The 17,392-nt window shown below is 59.8% G+C and overlaps 1 protein-coding gene across 2 annotated transcripts in view; it reads left to right on the top strand.

Annotated features, from left to right (window-relative positions):
- SLC38A10 (solute carrier family 38 member 10) overlaps nucleotides 1–17,392 on the top strand; it is a 46,181-nt gene that overhangs the window by 25,601 nt on the left and 3,188 nt on the right. The window contains exons 11-15 of one of the 2 annotated variants that reach the window (XM_003931654.4): nucleotides 5,831–5,987; nucleotides 12,906–13,061; nucleotides 13,378–13,866; nucleotides 14,423–14,542; nucleotides 15,862–15,885. In XM_003931654.4, coding sequence (XP_003931703.3) covers nucleotides 5,831–5,987; nucleotides 12,906–13,061; nucleotides 13,378–13,866; nucleotides 14,423–14,542; nucleotides 15,862–15,885 — 946 coding nt within the window. The remainder of the gene's footprint in view (nucleotides 1–5,830; nucleotides 5,988–12,905; nucleotides 13,062–13,377; nucleotides 13,867–14,422; nucleotides 14,543–15,861; nucleotides 15,886–17,392) is intronic. The other variant, XM_003931653.4, reaches the window with a different exon arrangement.

Here is a 17,392-nt window from a genome sequence, read left to right as displayed (position 1 = left end):
CAAAGTGAACCACATGGAACCACCCTCCAGAGCAGACATAGGACATCCCAGCACCCAGAGCTCCCCATGGTTGTCTCACTATCATCCCCCCCTACCCTGTACGTCACTGCCCATCTGTCTGCCAGCATTCCAGAATGATCCTGCCTGTCTTTAAGTTGGTAGATGGATTCTTACAGTGTATGTTAGAATACACGTCCATGTGTGTCAGCCACTTTCTCAGCATCTCGCCTCACTGCAGCCTCCACCTCCCAGGTTTAAGCAAGTCTCCTGCCTCAGCCTCTGGAGTAGCTGGGATTACAGGTGCTTGCCACCACACCCAGCTAATTTTTGTGTGTTTAGTAGAGACATGGTTTCACCATGTTGTCCAGGCTGTTTTCGAACTCCTGACCTCAAATGATCCGCTCGCCTCAGCCTTCTAAAGTGCTGGGATTACAGGTATGAGCCACTGCGCCCAGCCCCTTATGCAGCCTCCACCTCCCAGGTTCAAGCTATTCTCCTGCCTCAGCCTTCTGAGTAGCTGGGATTACAGGTGCGTGCCACCATGCCAGACTAATTTTTGTATTTTAGTAGAGATGGGATTTCACCACGTTGGCCAGGCTGGTCTCAGACACTCCTGACCTCAGATGATCTACTCACCTTGGCCTCCCAAAGTGGTGGGATTACAGGCGTGAGCCACTGTGCCCGGCCTGTTTGTTCTTTATTTTGAAAGTCAGAAAAGCTGAGGGTCTCTCTAGTCCTACATGAGGCTGGGGCTTTGGTCCCACTGCCCCAGAGCCAGGAGGGAGCTGGAGCAGCAGGCAGCTTAGAAGGTGCCTGAGGGTCACTCAGGACAGATGCCTGGGGCACAGGTGGCCACCTCACAGGGTTGCACCCAGAAGGCAGTAGTCCCCAAAGGGCCTGGAAGCTGGCTCCTGATCTTGGAAAGATGTAATGAAATGCACACTGTGGCTCTCAGACATGAGCCACCGGTGGGGCATCTGCCTGTAACCAGGGGACCCCCGAGGCCTGCTGAGGCTCAGGCCCTTGCTGGGTGGGTGCCTGGATGCTAACTGGGCTGCCCTGAGACCCACGTGGAGGCACGTGGTGCAGAGTAGCCAGAGCCCCGGCCCACAGCCATGCTTTTCATTCCTGGAGTGTGGAGGGCGAAGTGCCCATTCTACGTGTTTGGAGTGAAAAGTGGGTGTTTTCTCCCCACCTCCTGGGGACTTCTCTCTGCCTTGGAGTCAGCAATGCCTTGTGTGTCTGGAGGCCCTGATCACTCCTCCAGGGGAGGGTGTTACGATCCGGGCAGTGCGTGGCCCTTGGTCAGGACCCTGGATTTTCCAAGTTCAAGGGAGACGTCTGGAATGGGTTTGCATTCCTCCTGCGCCGCTGTGTTGATCTGACGGCTGCCGAAGTGAAAGTCACGGGTGCTCTGAAAGCAGGTGTCTGGCATGCCGGTCCCGATGAGTTACTGCATCCTCAAAGCAAGTTCTTTGGCTGTGCAGGAACCTGTGCCAGAAGGCACAGGGGAGAGGCTGAGCTGGGGCTCCAGGGGCTTCCCCTGCCACTGAGGCTGGGCAGCCACTGTGCTCCCCACAGCCCCCCGCCCCCCAGTTCCCAGCTGTCCGTCTGTGCAGAACTCCACTTACACCCTTATTTGGGATTCCGAGGGAACTACGGACCATTCTCTTGTCGACGTCACATGTTCCATGGTTAGACTGCAGTGGCAGGACGAGCACGGGGGAGCCTGGCCCTCACGCTGTCCTCAGGGCTGCAGCGCCCGCTCCACTCCATCATGTCTGCAGCCCAGTCCACGGGAGAGTTCTCACAGCTGCTTGGGGACTTCAGTGATCCCTGTGCTGTTTCCAGATGCCCAGCCCCCCTGCAGCATCTGCTGCTGCTGCCGAGTCCATGTTCCCGCCCTGGCCCCGGCACAGAGGCCCAGCACGTGACAGCCCGCAGACTGGATGTGGTCACTGCACGACTGTCCCCTCATGGACGAGGCACGGACACACACCAACACAGATGCCCATGTGGTCCCCTCCAGCTGGGTGGCGCTGCTGTCTCTGCCAGAGTGTTTCTTTTTCGTTTTAGACAGAGTCTCTGTCACCCGGGCTGGAGTGCTGTGGTGCAGTCTCAGCTCACTGCAACCTCTGCCTCCCGGGTTCAAGCAATTCTCCTGTCTCAGCTTCCTGAGCAGCTGGGATTACAGGCACGGGCCACCACGCCCAGCGAAGTTTTTGTTTTGTATTACTAGTAAAGGCAGGGTTTGACCATGTTGGCCAGGCTGATCTCTAACTCCCAACCTTGTGATCCGCCCACCTCGGCCCCCCAAAGTGCTGGGATTACAGGCGTGAGCCACCGCACCCGGCCACCAGGGTGTTTCTTAGAGGAAAGGCTGAGTGTGTGAACTGTGATGTTGTTGCCTGGGACAGCGGCTGCTCGTGCTCAAGGCAGTGGTCACTGGCGAATGCCCCACAGAGCCTGACAGCCTGGAAGTGAGCGAGTCAGGACGAGGAAAAGTGGGGATGGAACCTTCTAGCCTGTGGGTGTTCCCGGGTGTCACCATCTCAGTGTTCAGGGCTGCTCTGCCACTCTCACACAGGGGCTTGTCCTGAGCGGCATTTCGCTGGCCGTGCTGCGCTGCCTGGTGTCTGGTGGGGGCCCAGGGACAGCTCTCCTGATGGGGACCCCCTGGGGCAGGAGGCCGCAGCAGGCATGTGCGTGGCAGCGGGGCTTCCCAGACCCGCCTGTCTGGAACAGTCCTGCCCTCGTCCCAGCCCAAAGAGTCCACGAGGGCTCCCTGTGTACGGTGACCTTAAACCACCACTTCTCCGGTGTGTTTAGAGATGTTCTTGGACTTGGGGCTGAATTCAGGCCCCAGGTGCTTCCCTGAGAGGTGGCAGGCGGTGGGGGTCCCCGTTCCGCAGTTTCGGAGTCCCCTCCCCTGCTGACCAGCTTCACACTCGGCTCTCTGTGGGTCCTCGGTCAAGTGTGTTCTCCGTGTGCCTCTGCCCTTTCCAAGGCCCATTGGCCCTGGGTCTTCCGGGAAGCCTGCTGTCTTCCAGCATGGGGGAGGTTCATGTGTGTGATTTTAAGCTCAGAAAGTTGGGGGTTGAAAGAAATCATTGAAGTCATGGAGGTGTTTCTTTGGCCTGTCAGTCTCCATGGATATTTTAGATGAGGTCCACACTGAAAATAACCTAGCATAGGAGTTCGAGAGCAGCCTGGCCAAATGGTGAAACCCGGTCTCTACTAAAAATACAAAAATTAGCTGGGCATGGTGGTGCACACCTATAATCCCAGCCACTCAGGAGGCTGAGGCAGGAGAATCGCTTGAACCTGGAAGGCGGAGGTTGCAGTGAGCTAAGATCACGCCCTTGCACTTCAGCCCGGGCAACAGAGCAAGACTCCGTCTCAAAAAAAAAGAAAGAAAGAAAATAACCTGACATGAAACGACCAACCAATGTCTTTATCTTTGGGTCTAAAGTGTTGGAGGCCTGGAGGGGCTGCTCCTGCTGCGCTCCCTGGCGGATGGCAAACCCGGGGCTCTGGGGTTCCACCTGGGGAGTCGTCCACCCTGACCTGCCCATGTCCTGGAGCAGAGCTGCTTGCCCTTCCTATTTAGGTGCTCTCACCAGGATCCCCTAGTGATCGCCTTGGTGTTACAGGAAGTCCAAGTCGGGAGCTAAGTTTTTTGGTAGCTCCTCAGAAGGGAATTTGGGCCATCAGCTGGAGAAGTGTGAGAGGTACTTGGCGTGCGCAGCTGTGTCCAGTTAGAGAAACTCGCCCGGGATGTCCCAACAGGGTTCCCACAGTGAGGGGGGTGGTTCCCAGGCTTCCAGACAACACAGTCTCCTGTCTAGGCACCTTCCTGGTGGGTCAGATTAAATTTCCATCTGGATCCTTTACTCCAAGTGACCCAAGCCTGGCCTCTGCCCTGTGCTGGCTGGCACAGGCCTGTGTGGGAGGGCAGGGCCCTGAAGATATTGGTCCAGGGGCAGCTGTGGTGTAGGATGGGTCACAAGGGCTGTGAGGAGCCCCTAAGGCCTGCCTCTGATGGCCTTGCCGTCTGGCATCAGGCTTCCAAGCCATGGCCATCCGCGTCACCCACTGGCAGCTGGCCTTTCCACACCTGCTCTTTACATAGGCCTGATAGCCTTGGGAAATTGGAAGTTTCTTTTTAAAATTACCGTAAGACTGTGTTGGTCACCTTCCAGACACCACCATTGCTCTGGGACTCTTCCCTCCTGGGAAGATGTAACGTGGCTGAAGGGGCATCTCAAGTGGAGAACATGGGGCCAGGGCAGGGGCAGAGCTCTGTGGGCTGTCGAACCTGCAGGTCCTGCTGGGGCCTCCAGAACACACATCAGACGGTGTCCCCACATGCACCGGGGCAGGCCTGCTGTCGCCACAGGCTCCAGCCAGCTGTGGTTACTGCCAGAGGGGCCTTGGGCTCCCTGGGCATCCCATGAGCCAAAAGGCCCCTGCAGCCAGGCTTTCTGCAATGAGCCCACTGACCCTGGAGCCGCAGCCACACCTGGCGTCCGGAGACGCTGACACAGCCCAGGTTTCCGGGTGGCAGAGAAGGAGGTGGAGGAAGCCAGCTCCCGCAAGGTTGTCCTTCAGCCAGCTTCGGAGAGCATGGGTCCTTCCGTGCGGGGACCGTCTTCTCTAATTGCGTTGGACCAGGGAAGTCTCAGCAGTTCTTCTGAGCTGATTTTCTTTTTTTTTTTTTTTTAAAGAGCCAACATACCTTTCAGAAAGGGATTTTGAGTTCTGGCTCTGAGACCACAGAGGCGGAATGACACAGTCCCTTTGCTCTACCAGAGGCCACCTTGCCAGCGCGCCCAGGCTCTGCCGAACCAGGAGTTGGCGCTCCCCTGGGGAGAGCAGCTTGCGCTGAGCTGGGCCGGGCGGGAACCGCAGCACCTGCGGCTGTGGCCTTGGCCACGTGAATGACGGGAGGAGCGGGCCCAGCGCATTCACTAACATAGCAGGGCGGCAGGAGCTGGGCCACACGGTATAGAGGTTGTCAGGGTCACTGAGGCAGCACGCGTGATGCTTCTAATCGGCCAGAGGGGGCCTCCGGGAGGGAGGACGAGGTCACGCAGGGAGAGGCCTCGGCAATAAAGACTGCCTGGCGGTCAGCTCACAGAGTGACCTTGATGGGCACCACACCACAGCTATGGAGAGGTGGAGGTGGTTTCTGCCCCCGCCCCATGCATGGTGCCAGCTGTGGTGACTGGGGCAAGTCCTTCGTGCCCACGTGGGCTGTGTCCACTGCACAGGGCCGGTCCTGCGGGTTGTGTGGGAGCGCTCGCTTTGAGGACAGCATGGATGGGGGCTCTCAAGGTGGGCGGCCACCTGGAGGCCCCTGCTCCTCTCCCAGGCAGGTCAGCCCGGTGCTCAGCCTCTGCTCCTCTAAGGCTCCTCATGTCCCTGCAGCTTCCGGAAGCTGCGCTCCCTCCTGCTGGGCTTTCATAGCTGGCATGCTCCCACACATGGTTGGCCCATGACCCCAGCTGGCATGGAGGGCACATCAGCCACAGGTTGGATGCCAGGAGTGCCACCGTACTCTGACTGACAGCGCCACATTGGGGCTCAGGCCCTCTCTCAGTGGTCAGCAGCTTCACCGATAGGCGGTCCAGGTCTCCCCAGGAGTGGCCACCTGTCCTCAGGCAGGGCCGACTGCACGCCCGTTCCCTGATCGGGGGACTGTGTCGTGCCCACCCTCCCACCCTCCTCGTACCTCACCCAGTCCCTGCCTCTGCCAGGCCGGTTTTATAGCCTGGGCAGGGGTGGGGGCCAGCTGTGACCCCCGCCCCTCGGGTCTTTGTCTCCTCAGGTGGTGCTGTGGGTCGGCCTGGGCGTCCTGGTGGTGAGCACTGTCACCACGCTGTCTGTGAGCGAGGAGGTCCCTGAGGACTTGGCAGAGGAAGCCCCCGGCGACCAGCTTGGAGAGGCCGAGGGTCTGAAGAAGGTGGAGACAGTGCGGCTCTCAGGTACGCGGGTCTCGGGTACGAGATTCTCCCGTGTGTGCCCGGCCCTGGCCCTCGGAGCCTTCTCAGGCTTCTCCGAGACTGGGCGTCTCCTGGGTCCGGTCCAAAGATTGCGCTCATCTGTCCAGCGGCCTCTGTCCTGTGTGGGTGCAGCAGATGTGGGGGGCGCCAGCCTTGTCCGTGACGATGCTCTGTGTATGGAGGCTGGCTGTGGCGTGGCCTGTATGCGGGGACCATGGGACAGGAGGACTAGGGTTTCGTTTCTGAGTGTTGCTCACGTGCCGTTGATTTAGCTTTGAGGATAGAAGTTTTGAGCCAGTTTTCTCCTGGACGGTGTCGGCGACCAGGCCTCAGTTTGGTTTGCCGCTTCAGGTGAGTTACTACTAGTTTACCAGGACTGTGGGTGGGGTTATGACCGTGCCCCTCCTGCAGCTGCAGCCTGCTTTGGGAGGGGCCCGCGGTGCCCTATAACCTTGATGCCCCCAGCTGTGGCGAAGCCCCGGGGCTACAGAGATGCGCGTTTCATGAGTGTGGCTTTCCAGGGCACAGCGCAGCTCCGTGTGCCCGGGGGCTGCTGCATCCCCGACCCTCCCTGGCCTGGATGGGGAGTGTCACACAGGCTGGTACTGCAGCAGCAGATGGCCCCAGGCCCAGGCCTGCCAGGAGCTCTGAGCGGCCGGTGCTAGGCAGGCATGGGTGCTGGCACGTGGGTGCTGTCCACGACAACCTTCACGTTGGGGTCTTCGTCCCCTGGCAGCGGCTGTGTTTACGCATCTATACTGCCCGTGTCCACCACATCCAGCACATCTCTGCAGAGGCCCCTGCTCATGCGGATTCGCTGGGCGGCGTCTGCGTACCATCCTGGGAGCCCCAGTGGGGAGCAGCACTGGCTGTGTCCGGGGGTCTCAGGTGGCTGTGGAGGTGCTGGCCAGTGACTTTGCCTCGGGGTAGGGTCTCCACTTCTTAACAGAGAGGAGGAGAGGTCCCGTGGAAGGGACCCCTGGTGTTGGCTGAGCATCTCTCAGCTGTGGTGACCCTGGGGCTTGTGGCCATCTCTGTTCCGGGCTCCGCACTCCTGTGCCGGCAAAGTCCCGTCCCAGCATTGTCACCTCATACAAACTGCCCTGAGGGACACTGTCCCAGGGCCTCCCTGGAGCCGCTGTGCTTAGAGTTGCCGAGGATGCCTGCACTCGGGTGGCAAGGGCAGGCAGGGGAGCCCTGCCTTCTGGGTTTCCTGCAGCTGGCAGGGCAGTGCTTGGGGACAGCTGGGGTCACCAGAGAGAGAATGGCAGTGTTCTGAAGCTCCAGGTGGCCTCCCGCTGCCTTGCGCTGTATTTGGTAATTGGGACTGGACAGAGTGCACCTGAAGAGGAGGTGGTGGTTTTGCACCCGCCTCAGTGGGCACCCCAGGCAGGACCACGTCCTTGCTGTTCGTGTGTCTGGGCTAGAGTGGGTGCTGACATGGCACTGTTGGTGGGGTTGTGGTAGCCCAGGAGCTGGAGTCCAGTGTGCCGGGACGCTAGCCCTGGACAGTGAGGGGTGTCGACCTCGTCCAGTGGTGCCGGGCCACTGGGGACTGGACTTCTCGGTGCCGGCCAGCAGGGGCCCCCGTCTCCCAGTGCTGTGCGGCCTCCGCCTGCGGTCAGTGCAAGCAGCTGTGTCCTGTCATGAGGCTGCCCGGGCCTCTGGCTCACCTGGTGCCCTCTGAGGCCACATCTGGTTTCTATTTCTTCCATGAGGCTGTAACAAAACACATGGCCCCTCTCAGAACCACATGGTGCTTGTTTTGCGTGTCTCCAATTTTCCAGACCCCGGTGCCCCCGTGATAGATGGGCCGCCTTGTGGAGGCCGGGGTGGGGCCGAGGGGCCTGTGCTGATGCACGCTCCCTGTCGGACGGCTGAGCGGAGTTTTATTGGTCTCTTTGATGCTGCAGAGGCCAAAAATGGTACCTGCTGACTAGGTAAGAGCCCTGTGTGGCCCTGAGCTGTGGCTGTGAGTCCCACCCTTGTGCACATGTCATGGCGGCCACGCACAGCCTGGGCCCCACGTGTTGCCTTGCAGGCCGTGGCGAGCATGGTGGGTCCTTGCAGAGGCTCATGAAGACAGTTACCCATGAAAGCCAGGAGTCAGGGCACTCATGCCTGTAGCACCCTGAAGCTAGGAGTGGCCTCAGGTTTTGTGACATCTCCTTTCTTGGAGCTGCATGTCCCCTGTCCTCCAGATGCCTGCAAGCCCCCCGCTTGCTGCACAGGGTGGTACTGCAGGGCCCGCACCCTTCAGGACCCTCATCCCCGCTCCCCCAGCGGGACAGGCACAGCTGCACTTCTGCTTGGTGGGAAAATGAGGCCGAGCCTGGCTCAGAAGGGGCCCAGACTGTGGTGATACGGGGGGAATGAGGGTCTGCTGGGTGTCGACGGGTCATGCATGTTGGCACAGGGGCAGAGATAGCCACAGTCCTGTGCACTCAGGCCCAAGCGGGGGCACACATGGCCCCCACGTGTGGAGCCAGGTCACATGGCTCGACACAGGCCTGAGGCTGCAGGAGGCAGGGCCTTTCGGAATCCGGCCGGGTCCTGCACGGCCCGTATGGTTATCTCAGACAGTGGGACCAGCCCCGTGTCATCTCAGGACAGCCGCAGAGACATGGCATAGAATTACAGCAGGAGGAGAGGCATGGGGGACACAGCAGAGGCTGTGAGAAGGCTTCTCAGGGCCAGCGCCGTGGCTCACGCCTGGAATCTCAGCAGTGTGGGAGGCCAAGGCAGGAGGATCACCGGAGGTCAGGAGTTTGAGACCAGCCTGGCCAACATGGTGAAACCCCATCTCTACTAAAAATACAAAATTAGCTGGGCGCGGTGGCTGGATGCTGAGGTGGGAGGATCACTTGAGTCTGGAAGGTCAGGGCCGTAGTGAGCTGAGATGGCAGCCTGGGTGACAGTGGGACTGGGTCTCAAGAAAGAGCTTTCTTAGCAGGGCAGGCAGGGGGCGTTGTCCCCACAGTGAGGGAGAGCAGGGAGAGGCAGGTGGCCCTCGCCTCTTGCACCATTCAGTGCCCTGCTGAAGGAGTGGGAGCCTCCCACGTCCCCACAAGAGACTGCAGTGGTGCCCGCCGCGGCGGAGGCAGAAGCAGCGCTGAGGCGGTGCTGCCTGCTGAAGGCTGGACCAGCATGGCTGTGTCGCCAGCCCAGACACCCAGGAACCAGGAGCCAGATGGCCTGGGATTCCCCCTCACATTCGCAAGGATGAGACCATGAAGTCATTGGTCAGCTGTGTCCGGAAGACTGGGCTGGAAAGTGCAGCCCTTCATGAGCAGTGCTCTCTCATAGCAGCACTGAGGGAACATGAAGAATCAGCTGTTAGAAAGTTGCGTAAAATCAGGGACCAGCTTTTCCAGGTCATGTCGGCGGCCATTGTTCTTGCCTCTGGCCAATGCGGAGCGCTGGAATCCTGACCTCCTGAACTCGAGGCGGCACCTGAGTTGATGAGGAACTCCGTCGGCGGGGTGCCGGACCGTGTTGAAAAGTCACTGCGTCTGGGGGCAGTCTGACGTGACTGTCTCCATCTTTACTGATCACAGGGCACACGGAGCCACAGCGTGTCCACGCCAGCAGCCCACGGAGCCACCTTGCGGACTCAGGTCCAGACAGCAACGTCACTGGCTCCCCGCCTGTCTGCGCTGGCCTCTGGTCCAGGGTGGACACCAGCCTCGAATGTGGGGTTGGGGATGCTTAGATGCTCCCCCTTCCCCTCCAGGTCACCTCCTCCAAGTCACTGAGCGTGTCTCACTCCAAAGACAGAGCCTTGAGCCGTGGCCTTGGCAGCCTTGGGGCTTCTGCAGCTGGCCGGACGGCAGGGAGGCAGGTCTGAGGGGTCTGCCCCCGCTGTGGCCGGGTGGCGGCCTCCGTCATTGTTAGGAAGTTGTGTGTTTCTGTGGGCGCCAGGAGCTGGGAACCTGCCACCCCCGGCAGTGAGGAGCCACTGGGACAGGACGTAAAGGTGCTTTCCTGGCACCAGGCTCCAATGGAGCTTGTGGGTCGTGGTTTTTTCAACTGGAGGGTTTTTTTTTGTTTGTTTTTAGCTGGAGCCTCACTCTGTCGCCCAGGCTGGAGTGCAGTGGCACAGTATCAGCTCACTGCAGCCTCTGCCTCCCGAGTTCAAGTGATTCTCCTGCTTCAGCCTCCTGAGTAGCTGAGACTATAGGTGCACAGTACCACCCCCCGCTAACTTTGTATTTTTTGTTGAGACCGGGTTTCACCATGTTGGCCAGAATGGTGTCAAACTCCTGACCTCAAGTGAGCCTCCTGCCTCGGCCTCTCAAAGTGCTGGGATTCCCGGTGTGAGCCACCATGCCCGACCTGGAGGTGATTTTTGAAGCCGGATGAGGGAGGATGGCTGCCCTGTGGCAGCTCCCTCCGCTGGGTGTTGCTGGGGGAGTGCATGGGGCCATCCCCTCCGGCCACCGCCGGCTCCGCTGGGTGTTGCTGGGGGAGTGCATGGGCCTGTCCCCTCCGGCCGCTGCCTCCTCCGCTGTGGCTTAGCCGGTGTGCTGCTGGCCTCCTAGAAGAAATTCAGATGCCAGAGGTCCCCTCCCTCCCAAGGAGCTCAGTCATGAGCTGGCGGGGGGCACTCGCCACCAGGGCCCATTTCTGTCTTTGTGAACCCTGTGATCACGTTGAGATTGGACGTTTTTCAGTTGCTGATTTTGAGGTTTTTTTGTTAGTTTTACTGCAGCCAAGAGGCACTGCCGGCAAAGCATCCCTGACGCAAAGGTCGGCTCCATGTGGAAAAGTCTGTGTGCTGCTCGTGGACAGCTGCAGAGCGCCGGTGTGAAGGCCGGCCTGGCTGTGAGCGCAGCCCTCGGCTGGTCAGCTGCTGCTGGCGGCGGGGAGCCAGGACGCGCGCAGCCCTCCTGCAGGGGCCGTGGCGTTCCCTGGAGATTTTCCAAAGGGACCTCTGGGCAGCTCCTGGCTCACCGTGGGCACCTGCATCCCGTGGTTCCTACACCCGCACAGAGCTCCCCCTGGAGCCTCAGACTGGTCGTTCAGGGCCTGAGGAACGGAATTTTGCTTCCTGCTGAGACGATGACTCCTCACTTCCTTTGTTTTGCGGCCTTTTCCTTCCCCTCCCCAGCCTCCCTTTCTTAACTCATCCGCTGGACGGTCCTCTCCATTGATAGCTGTGGCTTGTTTCCGCGTGGGGCCTCTGCCGAGGCGTCGTGGTGTGATAGAGACCAGTATTTTTCACCTGCTTGGGCTTACTGAATTGGTCACTTGGGCTGGGCACGGTGGCTCAGGCCTGTAATCCCAGCACTTGAGAGGATGAGGTGGGTGAATCACTTGAGGTCAGGAGTTTGAGACCAGCCTAGCCAACATGGTAAAGCCGTGTCTCTATTAAAAATACAAAGATCAGCCAGGCGTGGTGGTGTGTGCCTGTAATCCCAGCTACTCAGGAGGCTGAGGCACCAGAGTTGCCTGAACCTGGGAGGCGGAGGTTGCAGTGAGCTGAGGTTGCGCCACGGCACTCCAGCCTGGGTGACAGAGCAGGACTCCATCTCAAAAAAAAAAAAAAACAAAAAAAAAAGTTGAGTTTGTGACTTGGCTAAACTGTAGAGCCCAGCGTCTGCTTTCTGTTACGTAGTTACATAGCAGGGTGGTACCTTCCCTCCACGGTTCGTCTAGGACTCTCAACTCCAAACTGACCGCAGTGTAACGGGGTTCCCTAAACTAACATATCAAGGCTGCATAGAGCTAAGATGATTGGCCCCATTTTTTCTCCTTTGTGAGGTGGTGAGACCCCATCTGCTGCTCTGAACTGGACTGTGTGAATTCTTCCCCAGACAGCTTCACCCGAGTACCCCTGGGCTGCAGCACCTGTCTCAGTGGACATATGACCTCGCCGGAACAGGAAGGTGGTGATGGTGGTGATAGAGGTGGTGGCGGTGATGGAGATGATGACGATGGTGATAGAGGTGATGGTGGTGGTGGCAGAGACAATGGTGATGATAGTAATAATGGAGGTGATGATTATGGAGGTGGTGGCAGTGATGCAGTGATGGTGGTGGGGATGGAGATGACAGTGGTGATGGCAGGGATGGTGCAGGTGATGGGGCAGCGATGGTGGTGGGGATGGAGGTGACAGTGGTGATAGCAGGAATGGTGTAGGTGATGGGGCAGCGATGGTGGTGGGGATGGAGGTGACAGTGGTGATGGCAGCGATGGTGCAGGTGATGGGGCAGCGATGGTGGTGGGGATGGAGGTGACAGTGGTGATGGCAGGGATGGTAGTAGAGGTGGAGATGATTGTGGTGATGGCACTGATGGTGGTAGGGATGGAGATGATGGTGATGGCAGTGATGGTGGCGGTGATGGTGGCGGTGATGGGGCAGTGATGGTGGTAGGGATGGAGATAATTGTGGTGATGGCAGTGATGGTGGAGGTGATGGCAGTGATGGTGGGGATGGAGATGATTGATGGTGGCGATGGCAATGGTGGTGGTGGTGATGGCAGTGATGGTGGAGGTTGACTGGTGACGCAGGTGATGGTAGTGATGGTGGTGGGGATGGAAATGATGGTGGTGATGGTAGGTAGTGATGGTGGAGGTGACGGTGATGGAGGGAACTGTGGGAGTCTGTCAGTGGGTTCATGTCGCCATCTGGTGGTAATGCCTGAGCATTACATGGAGTGTAGCTCTCCCTGCCCCCAGTTAGGTGTAAGTTGCATTTTGACATATTTTTGTTATGAATACACATGAAAAATGACAGTTTTCTGTGCTACGTAGCTGCTAACAATCAAACAGGAAAAAAAAAAAAATAACTGCCAGGCTCTGCCGTTTGGCTGGAAAATGTGGTCACAGTCCAGGGAGCGCCACCCTGCTCCTGGACCTGCCTGGCAGTGCTGTTCCCTAACTGTGCCCTGCTCCCAGCCCAGGATCCTGTCGCGGGAGTGGCCGAGGATGGCCGGGAGAAGCCGAAGCTGCCGAAGGAGAGAGAGGAGCTGGAGCAGGCCCAGATCAAGGGCCCTGTGGATGTGCCGGGGCAGGAAGACATGAAGGAGGCGCAGCTGGATCGCCCCGGGCAAGGTGCTGGGCGCTGGCTGCGGGGTGGGGACCGGGAAGAGGGGCCCCAGTCGCCCTGCAGTGCAACTCTTGGGGCTGTGTCTCTTCTTCCCTTCAGCGTGGCCTGAGTTCTGCTCCTGTCTGCCTTCTCTCAGTTGGGATGAGTGTCCTGCCCCTCCAAGAGCAGCTGTCCCTATTGTCGGGCAGCGGGGAGGCCGGCGGGGAGGTGGTGTCTATTGGCCTGTGTCAGCGCCGTTGGGAACCAGCACCCAGTTCAGATTCCCCGGGAAGGGAAGGTGGGGCCTCAGCCTGATCCCATCTGTCCCCTGTGCGCTTGCAGGGATTGCTGTGCCCGTGGGCGAGGCCCACCGCCATGAGCCTCCCGTTCCTCATGACGAGGTGGTGGTAGATGAAGGCCAAGACCGAGAGGCACCAGAAGAGAACAAGCTTCCGTCCAGAGACACGGGCGGAGAAGCTCCCGGGGTCCAGGGCCAGATGGCACCGCCTCTGCCCGACTCAGAAAGAGAGAAACGGGAGCCGGAGCAGGAAGAGGTTGGGAAGAGGCCTGGACAGGCCCAGGCTTTGGAAGAAGTGGGTGGTTTTCCTGAAGATCCCCAGAAAGTTCCAAAAGCAGATGGCCAGCCAGCTGTCCAGCCTGCAAAGGAGGACCTGGGGCCAGGAGACGGGGACCTGCATCTGCGGCCGCCGGCAGCACTGTCTGAGGAGCAGAAGGCCCTGGCAGTGGGTGAAGGGGAAAAGGCCAACGGGGTGCCACCACCAGGCAACGCTGCCGGGGACATGGGGCAGCCCGCAGAGGACAGTGACCATGGTGGGTGTCAGCCTGGGCTCCTCTCGGAAGACCTCCCCTCTTGGGCAGGGGAGGCTGGGCAGGATCGATGGTCTCTCCCTCTGTCCCCAGTCTCTCTCCTTGCACCAGATTAGTATGCAAATGGAGCGGCCCGGCAGCTGGTGGGGACAGGAAGGGGCTGGCGGCTGACAGCTCCTGTAATATCTGTCACACAGTTGTTTGCCAGACCACTAAATGTCAGGTGCCGTGCTGTGCTCGTGTGTCTGGGCGCACGCGGGGGGCGGCGGGGGCCGCCTGACAGGTAACACGTTAAGTGCCGTCTAAGCACTGGTTGGGACGGGTCTTGCATTTTAATTGCGAAGGCAGTTCACGTTGGCTCATTGCCACGAGCCTACGAGGTTGTTAAATATTTTTTTATTGCTTTGCTAGTAATCGTCAGGTAGAATATAAACTGTGCTGACGGGGGTGTCACTTTAGAAACATCTGTCACCTCCTTTTCACCATCCCTTGCCTTCTGTCCCCCCCATCCTCCCTTGACTTTCCTGCAAAACCTCCCGGGTCTTCACCGTGTGTGCAGGTGGGAAGCCTCCCCTCCCAGCGGAGAAGCCGGCTCCAGGGCCTGGGCTGCCGGCCGAGCCTCGAGAGCAGAGGGACGTGGAGCGAGTGGGCGGAGACCAGGCGGCCAGCCAGCTGGAGGGTAAGGCCTTGGGCCCCGGGAGCAGCAGCCCCTTCCCCCAGCCCTGGGGTGATGCCCAGACCATCCTAGGGAGCCCTGCCGGCTCCCGCTTCTCTTTCCAGCCGCCTGCTAAGCGGACCCCTCTGAGAGCTTCCTCCTCCCTTCCCATGAGCAACTTCCTTTCTGGCACCTCCCAGGGAATGTTTGCTCTCCCTTACTCCCCTTTAAACACTGTGGCATTGTCATGTGGCTCATGATTACCATCTTGTCTTACTCTAAAGCAGGTTTGTTCACAGTCTAACACTCGCAGTATATTAAAGCCAGCCAGGTGTGGGAGTGCCTACACCCAGATGTGTAGGCTGGTTTTAAGGCTGTGCCTGGAGGGGACCCGGTGTGGCGGTGGCTGTGCCCTGGCCCAGAATGTTCTCCTACACCCTCAGCCCTCAGAGCTCGGCTATGTTCATTTGCAGGGATCTGTCCCCTGAGCCTCCAGGAAAGCTTCTCATACCTTTGCTCTCCTGAGAATAAAGCTGTGAATACTCCTCCAAACCTTCCTGCCCCTTGGTCCCCAGTTAGTGGCTTTTTGTGACCCCTTTTTGTGGCTTCACACAGTTAGGGCTCCGCCTCTGCAGGGAAGGTAGCAGCAGCTCACTGAGGGTCTGCTGGGTTAGCCTTCCATGCCATGTCCTCTCCCAGGCGGGGTCACTCACCCTCTGAGGGTGTGTGGCTGAGCCCCCTCTCCCCAAAAGTCCCCTGCATTTGATGGGAGCATCCAATCCATCTCTCAGGATGCTCAGCCCTGCCCGTTAGGGGTCCACATGTGCCTCTGCATCGAGAGGTCTGTTCTGGGGGGTCTGTGTGGGTCACGTGGCACAGCCGCTCCGGCTCTGGGGCCAAGCCCCTGGGAGAGGGTCTGGGAGCCCTGGGCCAGCTTTGGCGTGGACAGTTCTTCCCAGGGCGTTTGTAAGACATGCACTTCCTCCCCAAGCACCTTGCCCTGTGGCTTCAGGACAGCCGGGCCCGAGGGAGGCCAGGTGCAGCAGCCACGTCCCAGCCGCTGCGGCCTGGCTTCTCACGGCGCAGCTCGCCGTCCCAGCACCTGCTGCGCAGCAGGCAGAGCCAAAAGCACGCCCCGGGCTCCCGGAGCTCTGAAGCTGCTTCAGAAGCTCACGCATGTGGGGTTTTGTCTCAGGCTTTAGTCTGGCTGTAGTTGTCTTTCCGGTTTCTATGCTCTGTTACCTGAACCTGTTTGATTCTTTTGATTTTCTTGTTTCTGAAAAAGACTTTTCACGGTTTCCTATTCTGCCTTTCTTCCGTATGCCTCTCAACGGGACGAACAGCTGAAATTAAAAAGATAGTAGCAGGTACGCACGGAAAGCAGTGTGCTGAAGTACAGAGCGTGTCTGAGGGTTACAGACCTGAGCGCCGCCCTGCGGTGGCACCCCCACCCCCGGGACAGCCCTGCTCGGGACACGTGCCGGACCCCAGACCGGCGCACACGCCCAGGCTCAGCCACAGCCCCTCGGGCGGGGTCCTGACTCCCACTCGGCTCCCTTGTGTTACAAATGCTGGGGTCCTTCTCAGCCCGCTGTGGCCTTGCCTGTCATTGGAGGGCGGCTGGCCTCTGCAGGTGTCTGAGGGCAGGCTGCTTGGGACAGCGGCTGACGGGTGGGCCTGCGCTGCTCTCACGGGCCGCCTTGAGAGATCCTGTGTGGCCTCACAAGGGCCTAACTCCATGCCGCCTGCCAACCTGGTCCTTACGGTCTCGGTGGGCTCTGGCTGTGGGGACAGCCAGTCTCCTACATGGTGCTTCACATGTGTCCCATGTGGCTTCTCCACTCCTTCCTCCCTCTGCCCTTTTCTCCCCCCTCTTCCTCTTCCCTCCTCCCTCCTCCCTCCTCCACCCTCTCCCCTCTTTCTCCCTCCTCCCTCCTGACACTCCTCTTCCCTCCTCCTCCTCAATCCTCTGGCCTCCTCTTCCCTCCTCCCTCCCCTCCTCCCTCCTCTTCCCACCTCCCTCCTCCTCCCTCCCCTCCTCCCTCCTCCCTCCTCCTCCCTCCTCCCTCCTCCCTCCTCCCTCCTTCTCCCTCCTCCTCTTCCCTCCTCCCTCCTCCTCCCTCCCCTCCTCCCTCCTCCCTCCCCTCCTCCCTCCTCCCTCCCCTCCTCCCTCCTCCCTCCTCCTCCTCCCTCCTCCCTCCCCTCCTCCCTCCTCCCTCCCCTCCTCCCTCCCCTCCTCCCTCCTCCCTCCTCCTCCTCCCTCCTCCTTCCTCTTCCTTTCTCCCTCCTCTTCCCGCCTCCTCTTTCTTCCCCCCTCCTCCCCCTCCTCTCTTCTGTCTCCTCCTCTCCTCCTCTTTCCAGCACCAGGCCAGGGCTAGTTCTGCGAGGAGCAGGTGAGGTCGTGGGGCTGCCGTTCCGGAACCCTGCTCTGGGGTACGGGGAGGTGTCGTCAGCACATGGGATCTCATCCTTGTACCACTGACCATTCCGTGTTGAGCCCCGTGGCACCCAGGGTGAGAGTGTGGCCCATGGCCAAGGTGACCGGTGTGCCGCCTGCGCTTCCTCGTGTGAAAGGAAGTTTGCGGGAGGCCCGCTTGGCCTGTCATGGCCTTTCCCTGCAGGCAGGCACCTGGTCCCGGTGCTAGCAGGGAGCTGGGGCTGCTGCTAGAGGGCTGGCCCTGTCCCCCACATCCGGGGGTCTGGGAGAAGGCTGACCCTGCTCTGTTCTGGCTGCTCGCGACGTCTGCCTGGCATGCAGGGCCCTCACTGAGCTGTTTGCTCTCACCACTCACAAAACATCCTTCTTGCTCCCCTGAACCTTTATGCCTTACAGCCCTAACCTGTCATTTTCCAGCGGTTCCTATAATAATTTGC

Source organism: Saimiri boliviensis, chromosome 17 (assembly GCF_048565385.1).
Source record: "Saimiri boliviensis isolate mSaiBol1 chromosome 17, mSaiBol1.pri, whole genome shotgun sequence".
NCBI classification, from domain to species: Eukaryota; Metazoa; Chordata; class Mammalia; order Primates; family Cebidae; genus Saimiri; species Saimiri boliviensis.
This window is presented reverse-complemented; position numbering and strand designations above follow the sequence as displayed.